The sequence below is a fragment of the Mobula hypostoma genome, chromosome 24 (genome assembly GCF_963921235.1).
Source record: "Mobula hypostoma chromosome 24, sMobHyp1.1, whole genome shotgun sequence".
Classification (NCBI taxonomy): Eukaryota; Metazoa; Chordata; class Chondrichthyes; order Myliobatiformes; family Myliobatidae; genus Mobula; species Mobula hypostoma.
The window spans coordinates 22,665,900-22,681,145 of record NC_086120.1 but is presented as its reverse complement, the minus strand read 5'-3'; the positions used below and the strand labels follow the sequence as shown (position 1 = coordinate 22,681,145).

Here is a 15,246-nt window from a genome sequence, read left to right as displayed (position 1 = left end):
TATGATAGCACATTATCTTGAACTGAAAAAGGGTCTCCAATCAAGCTACCATGGAATTTAGACTCACCAACTGAATGCAATGGCACAAGATTATCAGTTTAAAAATTACTACTGCAATTCCACTTTTTCGCCACTCATTGGGTAATGAAATTCTTCTGAGTTCCTTCTCAGGTTTCTTAGTGACCTGCTACTAGATTTATCCTTCTCCAAAATTGGAAAGATTCTCTCTGTTCCTAATCTCTCACATTCATTCATGATTTTAAAGACATTAGGTCACCTCTGCCATTTTTCCTAAACAAAACATAAAGTAATAAGCCGATGCCTTGTTTGCTCAGTGCAAAATGTCAAACACTATGGTTATAGTTCACTGCAGTTCTTAAATGCGGACTATGGTCATTATCACATTTTGGTTATGGAGCTTACTACAATGGTTTTCAAAAGTTTTGAAAGCCACTATATAATTGCAGATATTTTCTAATGTTTTTTAGTACTTGATTGTCTGAAATCACTCTAGATAAATATTCTGGAATCTTCAAAAGTCTTAATATTATCTGAAACATTTCCTGGTCTAATAAATTTATTGAGGTATCTAATATGTCAGAATAAAGATTTATTGTTCTTATGATAATTGTAGTAGTGGGCCTGTGTTCTAAGCTCTGTTAAGAGTCATGTAATTCAGTTCTTATGCCACATTCAAGAATGAATTGAGTGTTGCTTTGCATTCCAGTCTGATGATAAAACTTAAGTGATTTCATTTTTCAACTATGACAATCAGTTTAATTTTAAAATACTTGAGGAAACAGATTTCAAAATTATATTATGCCAGGGTCTGTTTTATTGTTGTTTTTCTTTTCTTGGAATTTTTCACAAATCTGATATTATGGAACTTGAAGATACAAATTAAGAAAGAAAGAGTTAGTACGGATTAACTGATACTTGTTTCTGTATTGATTTTAGGCCCTTGTGACACAGATGAAAAACAGACTACAGGAAGTACATAGCGACATTGGAAATATTCCGCTTGCAAGGTTTCTGCTCCAGGAACTTGCAGGCAACTCTGTGGACACCCCAGACCAGTGTTTTCTTTCAGGCATTGTTGAAGATGAACTCCAGACTGGGCCCAGCACATCTCACTGGCAGCCTGTGCCTTCCTATCCTTGTGTTTTGTCCAAATTAATGGCTTTCACATGGTTGACTGAGGAACAACTGATTTTCTGTTTTGGATGCAGAGGCTCATCATATTGATGAGTGAAACTTGCTCTCTGACTCTTGAATGGCTCAGCAAGGCACTTCACTTTTCCAATGGGACTTTATTCAGTACAGCCAGTGCGCACAAAGTTATGAGTTGTCGTTATCAGTGTCTGTCTCTTTCACACACCTATCCATATACACACTTTATGTTCTGGCAGATGAGTGCACAGAGGTCAGATTTTGCAACTTAGAAGAGGAGAATTTTCAAGGATTGCATCTCATAGCAACAGTAATAATAACAGACTGTGACTTACAATGGACTTTAGGCAAAGAGTCCTGTTTTCTCATTTTTCCAATGTTATTACTGGGACTTGTGTTGTGCTGTTTTTTTTATTTCTTTGAAGAGTTATGCTTGTGTGTTCACAGAATCCTGCAATTTGGGCTTTTTTGTACACAGTAATATTTTTGTTCTTGATGTAACCAAGAACTTCGGTAAATTTGGGGGGATAAACAGGGAGATGCTGGGAGGTTACTGAGCTGTAAATTAAAGTGTGCTTTTCCCTTTACTGTCTACTTGCTTTTGCAGCAAGCCTTGGAAGCGGAAATGTAATAGTTAAATTTTAGCACAGAAATGATTAGTATGTAATGTTTCCTTGTTCAAAAATGAAAAAGACAAAAAACCTCCAAATTATTTTTTCGTTTATTTCTTCAGAACCACTCCATGTAATTTGGGGTTGGATCTGCGTAGGTCAGTTTGTGTTTTCTGTCTCTGTAACTTGTCCTGTTTGGACTGATAGTAGCTTTCTTTATACTGAATAGTTGAGAGTTCTGAAATAAGAATGGAATAAAATCCATCCTGTCCTCTCCCGACCCCTCCCAACAGGACTGAGCTGGAAAGTGGTTTCTTTTTGCTAAAAAGCCTTAGCTCCTAGAGGAAATCATTACTGATGTGGTTGAAAAGTTTGTGTAAGATTATTACATCAAAATGTATTTCTGGATTACATTAAACATTTAACAAAACACTTTGTTTATTTTATGTAGGTTAATGTGGGATTATAGTGTTTTTTATTTTTCATGACCATATTTTTGCTTGAGAGTGGAAACCTATCATTTTACAATTAATAATTAATTTAGGCCTTTTTTCCCTAATTTCTCTTGAACAATTTGACAGTATTCATATTCTCTTAAGGTGAGGTTTAGCAAAGGGTTCCAGAAGTACATGTTAGCACAGGGAAAAGCTTTAATCTACCTTATGTTAAATTTATGCACATCTAACTGGAATCAGCTTACAAAACTTGTAAAGTGTTAGTTTTTTTTACATTTTTGTTGTAGCCTGATTTCTTTCAAGCTGTGAATTGCATTAGTAATTCTCTCAAATTCACAACCTTTCTCACCATGGTATGTAAAGTGCTATTGACTGAAGAATAGGGGCACTTATGAAATAAAGAATGCGAAGTAGGTTTGCTACCTTTGACTTCACAAGCTATTTTCTGAGACTTTTGAATGATGGCCAATGATTATGCTGATAAATTTAGCCCCCATGCTGAGCTTGAAGCATAAGGATGTAAGAAATAGGATCAAGAGGCTATCTATCCCCATTCAGTCACCTGGTGCCTACTCCACCATTCAATAAGATCATGGCTGACCTGGCTGTAGACTCAGTTCCATCTAACTGCCCTTTCCCCATAACTCTGAACTCCCCTACGATGCAAAAATCTATCTGACTGTGTCTTAAATCTATTTAATGAGGTAGTCTCTGCTCTTCCTTGGGCAGAAAATTCCACAGGTTCACTACTCTTTAGGCAAAACAGTTCCTTTTCTCCTCCATCCTAAATCTACTTCTCTGAATCTTGAAACTATGTCCCCTAGTTCTAGTCTCACTACATTTTGAAACAAATTTTCTGCCTCTATCATATCTATCCCTTTCACAATTTTGTAAGTTTCTATAAGATACCATCTCCCTATCTTCTGAATTCCATCGAGTTTAGTCTCAGGTGACTCAATCTCATATCACAGGCTAATCTCCCCTTATTTTCAGAATCAACTTGGTAAACCTCCTCTGCACGGCCTCCAAAGTCAGCATATCGTTTCTCAAATGAGGAGACCCAAGCTGCACCAGTACTCCAAGTGTGGCTCACCAGTATCCTGTACAGTTGCAGCATAACCTCCCTCTCTTAAATTCAATCCCTCTAACATTCCATCTTCCTTCTTGTTAACCTGTTGCACCTGCAAATTTGCCTTTTACAATTCATGACCCAGCAGTCCCAAGTCGCTCTGCACAATGGCATGCTGCAATATTGTACCATTTAAATAATAATCCAATCTTTTATATTTCCTTCCAAAGTAATGACCAATGATGTACTCCATCTACTGGAGCCTTGGCCACTTACTTAAGCTATCTATATCTCTCTTCGTCCTCTGGTCAATTTGCTTTTCCACACAATTTAGTGTCATCAGCAAACATGATCCCATCTTCCAAATTGTTAATATATATTGTGAATAATTGCTAGCCCAACAACGACCTGTAAACACAAAATACTCTGCAGATGCTGGGGTCAAAGCAACACGCAGAACACGCTGGAGGAACTCAGCAGGTCGGAAGGGTCTCGGCCGGAAATGTTGACTGTTCTTTTCCACGGATGCTGCCCGACCTGCTGAGTTCCTCCAGCATGTTGCTCCAACAACAACCCCCTGAGGCACTTACTGCCAACCAGAAAAACATCCATTTATCCCAACTCTACTTTCTATTGGTTAACCAATCCTCTGTCTCTGTTAATATATTATCCCCAACTCCATGCATCTTTATCTTATGGATAAGCTTTTTATATGGCACGTTATCGAACACCTTCTGGAAATCTTAAGTATGCAGCATCCACTTGTTTCCCTCTATCCTCTGCACTCATTGTATTCTCAAAGAACTTAAGTAAATTTGTCATCAGACTTACCCTCCATGCTGTGTCTGCTGGTGGAACTATTTTTATCCAGATGTCTCATTACTTTTCCTTAATGAATTTCATGAATTTTCCCAATTACAGAACATTAAGCTAATTAGCCTAGAGTTGGCTTCTCTAGCTTACATCCTTTTTAAACCATGGTATGACATTTACTGCCTTCCAGTCTGCCAGAAACTGCCAAGACACCAGCGAAATTTGATAAATTATCACAAATGTTTCTACTATAACTTCTGCCACTTCTTTCAGTACCCTGGGTTGCATTCCATCATGACCAGAAGACTTGTCTACCTTTAGACCCATTAGTTTGCTCAGCCCTACCTCCTTAGTGATAGCAATTGTATTGCGGATCTCACCTCCTATTGCATTAATAACATCTCTCTTTGTCATGTTAGATGTGTCCTGCACCCAAAATAGTTGTTCAAAATATAGGCTATTTCCGCATTACTCAACATTAATTCCCCATTCCCATTTTCCAAGGAACTAAAATACTCTTTTTCTGCTTTATATAGTTATAAAAGCTTTCACTAATTTGTTTTTATATGTTGTACTAATTTATTTTGAAGATTTATTTTCCCTTTCTTTATTGCTTGCTTGATGAAAAATGGATGATGAAAAGATTTGCATTCACAAAATCTGCAAAAGTAATGATAATTGAAATTGTAGAGTATTTTGAAAAATTGATAAAGCACCTAGCCTATTAAAGCTAGCCTGATACATATTCATTTATTTTGCTCTATCAAGGTGGTTACTTGTAAGCTATGGGTGATTTTTTTTCTCTTCAAATTCATGCCTGCAGTAGTTCTTATAGAACTTAACTAGCTTACTTAAAGTTGTAAGGGACACTTCAATCTGAAAGGGTCTTGGTATCTATTCTGCAAGCAACTTCACTTTTTTCGCTGGGAAAACATCAACAAGCAGTAGTGGGAATAGGTTCCAGAAAGCATATGACAGTTTTGTCACTGTAAATTATCAGGGATAACACTAAGTATACAGTTATATTTGAATTTTATATGAATATACCCTGGAATTCCCAAAAATGGCCTCAGTAAACCTATTTAGATGATGTATAGAATATTGGAACAAGAAGCGATAAATCACTGGAACAGGCCCTTCGCCCACAATGTTGTGCTGAAGCAGCTCAAAAAGTTAATCAAAAGCCCTCAAAAACTAATCCCTCCTACTTACACAATGTCCATATCCCTCCATCTTCCTCACATTCGTGTGTCAATCGAAATGTCTTTTAAAAACCTCTGTATTTGCTTCTAACCCATACCAGACAGTAGACACTTACTACTCTGAGTAAAAAGAAATCTACCCCCTCACATCCCCTTTGAACCTACCCCCTCTCACCTTCAATGCATGCCCTTTGGTATTAGACACTTCTACCCTGGGAAAAAGATACTCCCTGTGTCTGTGCCCCTTATTTCTGTCAGATCTCCCCTCAGCCTCTGTGGCTCCAAAGAAAACGACCCAAGTTTGTCTAACTTCTCATGATAGCACACGTCCTCTAGACCAGGCAGCATTTTGGTAAGCCTCTTTTGCACTCTTGCCAAAGCCTCAACATTCTTCCTAGAGTGGGATGACCAGTACTCCAGATGTGGCCTATCCAGAGTTTTATAAAGTTGCAAAATAACCAACACTGTTAAGGACCTTGCCTTTAACAGTATACTGTCTCCTTGCATTTGTGCTACTGGGGTGCAATATTTCACATTTATCTGGGTTAAACTCCATCTGATATTTCTTTGCCTATATCTGCAACATCCACAGCTCTACCTTCATCAATCTCCCTATCACCTTGTCTAAAAACTCAATCAAGTTGGTAAGACACAACCTGTCACACAGTAAGCCATGCTGGCTCTCCCTAATTAGGCCGTACAATTCCAGATGCTCATATATCCTATCCCTAAGAATTTTCTCCAGCAATTTCCTTATAACTCACGTAAGACTCACCGGTCTATAGTTCCCAGGATTTTCCCTTGTTCCCCTCCTAAATAGAGGTACATTATTAGCCACTCGCCAGTCTTCCGGGACCTCACCTGTGGTTAGAGAGGACACGATACTGGTCAAGGCCCTTGCAATCTCATCTCTTGCCTCTTTCAATAACCTAGAGTAAATCCCATCAGGTCTTAGGGACTAATCCACCTTAATATTTATTAGGAGGCCCAACACTCATCCTCCTTGACCTCTAAACATCCTAACATACTGTATTTATACACTCAGCATTGATCTTCTGGTCCTCCATGTCTTTTCCCTTGGTAAATGCTGAAGCAAAGTACTCATTAAGTACCTCACATTCTCTGCATCCAAGCAACTGTTCCACCCTTTATCCTTGAGTGGTCGCACCCTCTCCCTAGTTATCTTCTTGCTCTTGATGGATGTATAGAATGCCTTGGGATTCACCTTAATCTGACTTGCCAAGGACTTTTCTTTGCCCCTCCTGGCTTTCCTAGTCCCTTTCTTTAGTTCTTTTCTGGTTTCTTTATATTCCTCATTCTCAGGTTGATTCTAACTTCCGAAAATTTACATACTTTTACATACCTTTTTCTTCTTGACGAAATTCACCACCTCTCCGGACATCAAATGTTTTCTCATCTTTGCATCTCCATCCTTCCTTCTAACAGGAACACACCTTTCCGGTACTCTGTGCAACTGATCTTTAAACACCCTCCACATGTCTGGTATGGGCTTGCCAGAAAAAAAAGGTGTTTCCAATTTCCTCTTCTTGGTTCCCACCTAATGCCCTTTTAATATGCCCTACTCTCATTTAAAACTCTCCCGCAAGGACCATACCCATCCTTATCTTAGCTATCCTGAAAGTTAAGATGTAGTCGCTGTTCCCTAACTGCTCACCCACTGAAAGGTCAATCACCTGGCCAGGCTCATCCAACACTAGGTCCAGTACAACCCCTACTCTTGTTGAACCATCTACATATTTATGTACTAATTCCTCCTGGATACACTTAACAAATTCTGCTTCATCTATACCCCTTGCACTATGGAGATCCCCGTTTATATTCGGGAAGTTGAAATCCCCCATGGCAACAACTCTTATTTCCTTACAACATACATCAAAGTTGCTGGTGAACGCAGCAGGCCAAGCAGCATCTATAGGAAGAGGCGCAGTCGACGTTTCAGGCCGAGACCCTTCGTCAGGACTTGAGGGTCTCGGCCTGAAACGTCGACTGCGCCTCTTCCTATAGATGCTGCTTGGCCTGCTGTGTTCACCAGTAACTTTGATGTATGTTGCTTGAATTTCCAGCATCTGCAGAATTCCTGTTGTTCTTATTTCCTTAATTTGTTTACATATCTGTTCCTCAATATCCTGGTGTCTGTTGGGGGGGGGGGTGCTATTGTACAATCCCATCAGTGTAATTCCACCCTTCCTATTCCTGAGTTCTACCCAGATGGACTCAGTGTCTGAACCCTCCATTAAGTCTCCCCTAAGTGCAGCTGTGATATTGTCCCTGATTAATAGTGTAACTTCCCCCCATCTCTCTTTTACCTTATCCTCTACCTTTCCTAAAACTGAAAACCTTGTACATTAATTACATATTCCTACCCCTTTCTCAACCAAGTTTCTGTAATGGACATAACATCATAGTTCCATGTACTGATCCATGCTCTGTATTCATTACCTTTACCCAGAATACTCCTGGCATTAAAATACACACACTTCAAACTATCCAACCCATCATACCTGTTATTTAGATTTTGCCTTTCAATACTTTTGCTGACATCTACCTTCCAGTCCAGTCCTTCATGTACAGATTTAGTGATCCAGTTCCCAGCCTCCTGCAAAATTATTATAAACCCTCCTGTGTAGCATTAGCAAGCCTCCCGGCCAGGATATTGGTTCCCTTGTAGTTCAGGTGCAACCTGTTCCTTTTGTACTGGCCACCCCTTCCCCAGAAAAGGGTTGCTGGTACTGCAAAGTGTTGTGTGAACCATAACAATAAAGTGCTGCCCCAAGACTGGCACCATCTCCTCAGCCACTCATTCATACGTGATATCATCCCATTCCTACCTGCACTAGCCCATGGCACCGGGAGTAACCTGGAGGTTACTGCCTTGTCGGTTCTCCTCTTCAGCCTCTGTCCTAACTCTACATACTTACTGTGTAGGATCTCTTCCTCTTTCCTGTGTTATTGGTGCCAGTGTGCACCAGGACCTGCTCCTTGAGAAAAATCCTGCAGCCATTCCAAAATGTCCTGGATCCTAGTATCCGGGAGGCAACACAACATTCTGGTGTCTCTTTTGCAGCCACAGGATCTCCTGTCTGTCCTCTAAATATCCAGTCCATTATCACTACCGCGCTGCCTGATTTCACCCTTCCCTCCGAAGCCTCAGTTCCACTAGCCTGGCTGTTTGCTGCTGTGCCCTGATGGGTCATTCCCCCTGCCAACCCCCAAAATAGAATATCCATTTTGGGCCAGTTAATGCTAAGACAATGTTGGTGAGGGTGTATTCAGTGACTGCGATTGAAATGGAGGATTTTGAATGCATTAGGTGAACATTTGGTCCATGGTAGCTTTCCAATTGGTACTTGATGCCAATGAAGTAATCCAGTGCAAATCCATTTATATACTTAGAGATGCAGCGCAAAAGTGGGTCTTCTGGCCTTTGAGCCACACTGCCCAGCTACTCCCAACAACCCCAATTTAACCCTAACCCAATCACGGGACGACTTACAATGACGAATTAACCTACCTGGTACGTCTTTGGAGTGTGGGAGAAAACCCACACATTCCACAGGGAGGACGTACAAACTTAATACAGAGGATTCAACTCCAAACTCCAATGCCCTGAGCTGTAATAGTGTCTCACTAACTGCTACGCTGCTGTGGGGCCTTGATATGTGTTCTCATGTTTTTTCTTGGCACTTGGTTATGAATGAGTTTGTGTTTGTTTATGCTTCTGCAAAGACAGGATACACTTGAGAGACAATAGTGGAGATGTACATCAGTATCCATTGTTCTGTTCTGGACCTGATGAACTATTGAAATACTGTATGTACTGGTTATATGCCTTCTTAACCTCCTTTTATACTCCAAATCCAGATCTAATGTTGTGAGTGTAGTAATAATATCTGTTATATAAATTGAACTGTGGAGCAAAGCATCACATACATTGCAATCTTTGAAGAGGCTGAGCCGATGAATGTTTTAGTGAAATGAAGTAGAATCAAGAAATTAATTTGTATAATGTGCATGATTGACTGGACTAGGAGAGGAACAGAAGAAATTGAAAAAATATTTAACTTACCCAATAAATTTACATATATTTTTCCCGCTGAAACTCTCAGTAGACTTCCAGCAAAAGAAACAAACACACTCCTGTTACATGTGCTGAGTGGGTTTCTTGACTGAACTTCACAATGGAACAAAAATACTTCAGCACAAAGGAAGAACCCAAACACGAAATAAAATTACTGCAAATAATGAAAATATAAAATAAAGACAGGAATTGTTAGAAACTACTGAGGAGGTTGGTCAACATCTGTTAAGAAATAGATTTAACAAACCAGGCTGAAGACATTTCATTAGGACTGGAGGAAGTTCAACATATCATGTTTTGAACAATATAAGACTAGGAACGCAGGGAGGTAGTGAGAGGAGGTTAAGGAAGATGGAATATACACTTAGTGGGTGAATGCTTCAAGGGCAGAGATATTTAATAAGAAAGGGGATAATGCCAAAAGGCATTGACAAATAAAGAGAGGCTGCATTTAGGAGAGTTGTAAATGTTATCGGAAACATTACCAACACTTGTCAAAGAAAAAACAAGTGCAAACAGTTCTGATCTAAAGTTGAAACAAGAAGATTGTGAAATTCCCAATCAAAAGTTATTGATGTGTTCTTTCTTCAACTGACTTTGAATTCCATTAGAACAGTTTAGAAAACACTAAAGCAATGATCAGATAGAAAATTCAAACGGATGCAGGTTAATGCTACAAGGATTAATGGACATAGAGAAAAGGCAGGAACAGGACATTGAGGTGGATAATCAGATAGGGTCAAGTCACATACTAGAGCTGGGACAAAGGGATGAATGGCCTACTTCTGCTCATCTTTGCTGTGTCTCCATTAACTCCTGATCTCGTTCTCAAAACCTTTCATGGAGTGTTTGTTGGGACAGATCTTTCAATCTTCTGGTGTTCTATGAATGTACAAAACATCCAGGGTATTTAAACCCTACTCTCTCCATTCAGATTTTGTTTGAGCAGTTAATTAAACCAGTTGTTTATCTTTCCTTTTGTGAATCCTTTGGAATTATTTTCTGCTAAGGCTATATTTCCAATTGTGAAAATGAGAATATTTATGATTTTTTAAAAAATGAGGCACCCATTTCAACCTGAATTATGTATTTAAATGACTCTAGTGTATTCCTGTCTATAAAATAACAGGAAAGGTGATGATTTTCGGTTAACCTAGCAATAAAATCTCAAATATGAGACCAATACAAGGGGTGATTGACATGTTCGTGGCCTAAGGTAGAAGGAGTCAATTTTAGAAAACCTAGCACATTTATTTTTCAACATAGTCCCCTCCTACATTTACACACTTAGTCCAGCGGTCGTGGAGAATAAGAATCTTGGACCTCCAGAAAGTGTCCACAGATGGGTGATTGATAAATTCGTGGCCTAAGGTAGAAGGAGATGAGTTATACAGCTCTCGTTACATACACATGCAGGTCAACTCTGAGTGATTATGCAGAAAGTTTGAAGTTAATAACTCATCTCCTTCTACCATAGGCCATGAGCATATCAATCACCCATCTCAAACTTTCTGCGTAATCACGCAAAGAGTTGACCTGCATGTGCATGTAACAAGATCTGTATAACTTATCTCCTTCTACCTTAGGCCACGAACTTATCAATCACCCCTGCTGTGGATACTTTCTGGAGGTCCAAGATCCATATACTCCACGACCACTGGACTAAGTATGTAAATGTAGGAGGGGACTATGTTGAAAAATAAATGTGCTAGGTTTTCTAAAATTGACTCCTTCTACCTTAGGCCACAAACTTATCAATCACCCCTCGTATGGGTAATTTAGAATATGATTTCAAAAATAAAACATTTTAGCCTCTTTTTCAAATATCTTCCAAATGCAAGGCAGAGATTGCAGTAGACACTATCAACGTAAATCTGAGAAATACAGGTAAACCTGTAAAGGTTGCTCTTGGGAGCAAAGGAAGATGAAAGGCAGCTATATAAGATGAAAGCCATACAGAATGGACAGCCAGTGCCTTTTCCCCCAGGGTGCCAATGAGCAATAGCTGAGGACATCCATTTAAGGTTTAGGAGGAATTTTTAGGGGAGATGTCAGAGGTAGGTTTTTTTTAACATAGTGGTGGGTCTCAGGCGTAGGCTGCTGGGGTAGTGGTGGTAGAGGCAGAGACATTATGGATGAGAGGGTTAAAGAAAGCTGTGGGCTGGGTGCAGGTCAATTGGACTAGGCAGATTAATGGTTTGGCACAGAGTAGATGGGCCAAAGGGCCTGTTTCTGTGCTGTAATGCTCTATGGTTCTGTGATTGAGACTCTCAGATAGGCATATGGATACAAGAAAGGTGGGTACAAGGGAAGGGTTGGATTGATCATGGATCATGGTTTATATATGGTCCAGCACTAGATCATGATCATACGACCACAAGTAGCCTCACTCTGCGCCGTACTGTTCCATGTTTCAAACACAGTATTCCAGAATGCTGACAATTTAAATCTGGCTGAATTACAGTTGACATTTAAAATCGAAACCCTAAACTCTTAGTACAGTTAAAATTCCTTCGTACGTCATCTAATAAAGGCATAACGTTTTCTGAGCAAGACGGATTTCTTTTTTTTTGGCTCTTGATCCTCCAAAATGTTCCGCCCGGAATTTAAACTGGAGGTATAAATTTTTGTCAGTTCCCTAACGTCCGAAATTTTAAAAAAGGCTGCAAATCAGAAACAGCCTGTAAAGGAGCAGGGAATCGCTGATGACGGAGAGATGCCAGTGTTAAATTTAAACGGGAGCAGCCTCGGAAGCGTTGCACCTGTGAAACACACAAACACACACCCCTCCCTCCAAACTTTTGAATGTGTCCGTTAGACGGGCAGGAGCTATTTACACAGGGGACTTCGGGGGGAAAAGAGCGAGGTTGCTGCAATACCCTGCACCTTCCACCGAGGCCCTTTGAGTCCAGGGAATAAATTGCAATAGTATCAATGCACTCCTGTGAAAAGAACTGCAGCCTGACACAGTGAATGGGATGCAATTACAATTAGAGGCTCGGGCGGCCCCTCTCGTTTGCAGTGGTCTCCCTCGGCCGTTACGCTCCGCGCCGCAGCTGCCACGGTTTCAGTTTCGGTTTCGGTGCTCAGGCGATGGCGGAGTCTTTGCCGCCGGTGTGGCTAGAAGAGGAGTTAACGTGCCCGATCTGCCTCCAGATCTACACCGACCCGGTGATACTCAACTGCAAGCACAGCTTTTGCCATGCTTGTATCGAGGAGTCGTGGAAGGAGCCGGAATCCGGCCTCTACTCCTGCCCGGAGTGCAGGGCGAACTACCGGGAGAGGCCCGTCCTGAAGAGAAATTTCAAGCTGGCCAACATAGCTCAGAAATACCAGGCGGTGAACGGAACCCCGGTGGCTCTACCCTGCAATTACTGCACCAAGAAGAAACTGTCAGCCGTTAAAACCTGCCTGAAATGCGAAGCCTCGATGTGTGCCAAGCACCTGAAGCACCACAGGGAGAACGCTGTGTTCAAAAACCACCCTCTGATAGACCCCACTGCGGACATGTCGACATGGAAGTGTCTGGAGCACAAGAAGCTGCTGGAGATCTACTGCAAGGACGACAAAGTTTGCATCTGCTGCCTCTGCCCTGTGGTGGGGAAGCACAAGAACCACAACTGTGTCAGCATCAGCGAAGGGGAGCAGGAACTGCGGGTATGCTCGGAGTTTTTATCTGTACGTGAGGGCCCTGTTCCATAGCGGTGCGACTGAACTTGGCCGGTTTACCGACTGCACCACTGCCAAATTAATATTAACAATTTGCAAATGACATTTAACGAAAATGTGATGCTTTTAGGCCACAAGCTAGTTTTGATCAGGTTTGCAATCCCGCCAGAACAGCCTATTCATCTGCAAATTCATTCAGGAATTTGCAGTTTCCATAAAATATCATTTTGAAGTTAAAGTGTCACAGTTAGTAGCATTTTATACTGCAGGCCGTTCTGATGTACCAATGATGAAAGGCCATTAGGTAATCAGACATTTCACAAGAATCTAATCTGTCAAAAAATTGCCACTGAGCTAAAGAAGGGCATTAGGACAAGGGCCTTGCAGGTAAAGCCGGAGGCTTGGAGGTAGGGGACATTCCTGAGTTTGAGATGTTCACAGCCAAAAGCTAAAGGTATAACAGGATGTATGCAATCCCACCTGATACATGACTGAATGTGTAATCCAGAAACTTGTTCAGGAGGTGCAGGGTGGCCTATGCCAGTAACCCAGAACAGATTTGCTGGTTGATGTGGAAACACCTATCCCAACCTCCACAAATAAGTTGCAAGTTTTAAACTAGATTTCCACTTAGCTTTACTATTTCTTTCACTGGTCAGCTCCAAACTGAACTATTACGAACTCACAGTTTCTTGACCATTCATATTTCCAGTTCCTTGCTGGTACAAGCTGAATATAAACAGAAGTTCAGGTGTTTGTTTTAAAAACTCTGCCTCCTTCAGCAGATCCCCACGATGGCCTTTCCATCTGAACATGACAGCTCCCAAAGCATTGTATTTCTTCCACACATCAGTGTCAGTAATCCTCTTTAAATGTGACATCATTAGTTATTACTTGGAAGTTGATTTAAACAGCCTGTCAGACTTAAGTTGCTTTTAGTCTTGTTCCCAAGAGCTAGTGGAAAAGCTGGTGTCTTATGTTTAGCTTTAGGTGAATGGCCAATATAACAGTTACAGCTGCTGTTTTGATTATGATAACTGTCATTTTATTGATTGAGAACTCTTGGAAGTATTCTAAACCTTCTGCTGCTTCAATATATAATCCTTTTGTGTTATTCTCTTTACAGCTCAATATTTACCTATAGCCTACGTAGAATCATAGGGAAGTACAGCACAGAACATGTTTGGCTGCAAACTTCCCTCCATTTTCCTCCCTCATTTATCTCTCTATCTTTGCTTTCTCTGTTCCCACCACAATGGATTTCCTTAGCTTCTGCTCAGATTCTCGCTTCTTCCTTCTCCACCTCTGCCTCAGGTTTTTATTTATTTATCTTAATTTATTTTTTAGAATCATTTGCAACAGCAGATAGAAAAGGTCCGGGCTAATACTACTGCCATCCGGTCTGGCATTCTGCACCTCCAAGCACAGAGGGATAATGCACAGGTGAGTGTGTTTCCTTTGATTGTATTGGTGTTTTAAGTGGGGTCCCTTTTAAGTGGAGAACTGTCTATGTGAAAAGAGGAAATGCTGAAAATACTCAGCAGATCTGTCAGCATCTGTGTAAATGTTAATTCTTCAAATCAGCAACCCTTTGCTGGACTTCTGCCGGTTTCTCAGCATAGATTCACCCTGACCTGTTGAGTCTCTGGCATTTTCTGTTTTTATTTCAGACTTCCAGCACTTGCAATTTGTTGATTTTCATGAAAGACCCAATGTGATACCATAAACACAAAAGATTCTGCATATGCTGGAAATCCAGAGCATCACACACAAAATGCTGGAGGACTTCAGCAGATCAGGCGCTATCAGTGGAAGTGGACAAACAGTAGATGTTTTCAGGCTGAGATCGTTTAGTGGGACTGGAAAGGAAGGGGGATGACACCAGAATAAGAACGCCTTCATATCTTAAGCGGCATTTTTGAAAGTCTGTCTGAAACCACACTAGAAAAATCGAACTTGTCCAAGATAAAGTGACATAATCTAAATCACCAGAAGTTCTCCCCATTGTACATCTGGGAAGGCTTGTGTTAGTAGAGTCAGCAAAAATCTGCTACAGGCAAATGATGTTTTCTTAATCTGAACCAGTTATTTTTTGAGGTCATGGTGAAGTTTGACAAGAGGAATGCATCAGTTAGAAAGTGGCACGGTAGTGTAGTGG

At 40.7% G+C, this 15,246-nt stretch overlaps 2 protein-coding genes across 5 annotated transcripts in view; both read left to right on the top strand.

The window, feature by feature from the left end:
* Positions 1–2,795, top strand: part of ranbp3b (RAN binding protein 3b) — a 134,400-nt gene extending 131,605 nt beyond the window's left edge. Inside the window, exon 17 of one of the 3 annotated variants that reach the window (XM_063032521.1) lies at positions 958–2,795. In XM_063032521.1, coding sequence (XP_062888591.1) covers positions 958–1,001 — 44 coding nt within the window. In that variant the 3' untranslated portion in view covers positions 1,002–2,795. The remainder of the gene's footprint in view (positions 1–957) is intronic. The other 2 variants (XM_063032522.1, XM_063032519.1) reach the window with 2 other exon arrangements.
* A 9,713-nt stretch (positions 2,796–12,508) lies between these two features.
* LOC134337520 (E3 ubiquitin-protein ligase TRIM21-like) overlaps positions 12,509–15,246 on the top strand; it is a 29,350-nt gene continuing 26,612 nt past the window's right edge. For both annotated transcript variants that reach the window (XM_063032608.1, XM_063032607.1), the window contains exons 1-2: positions 12,509–13,076; positions 14,436–14,531. In XM_063032608.1, the coding sequence (XP_062888678.1) occupies positions 12,513–13,076; positions 14,436–14,531 (660 nt within the window). In that variant the 5' untranslated portion in view covers positions 12,509–12,512. The remainder of the gene's footprint in view (positions 13,077–14,435; positions 14,532–15,246) is intronic.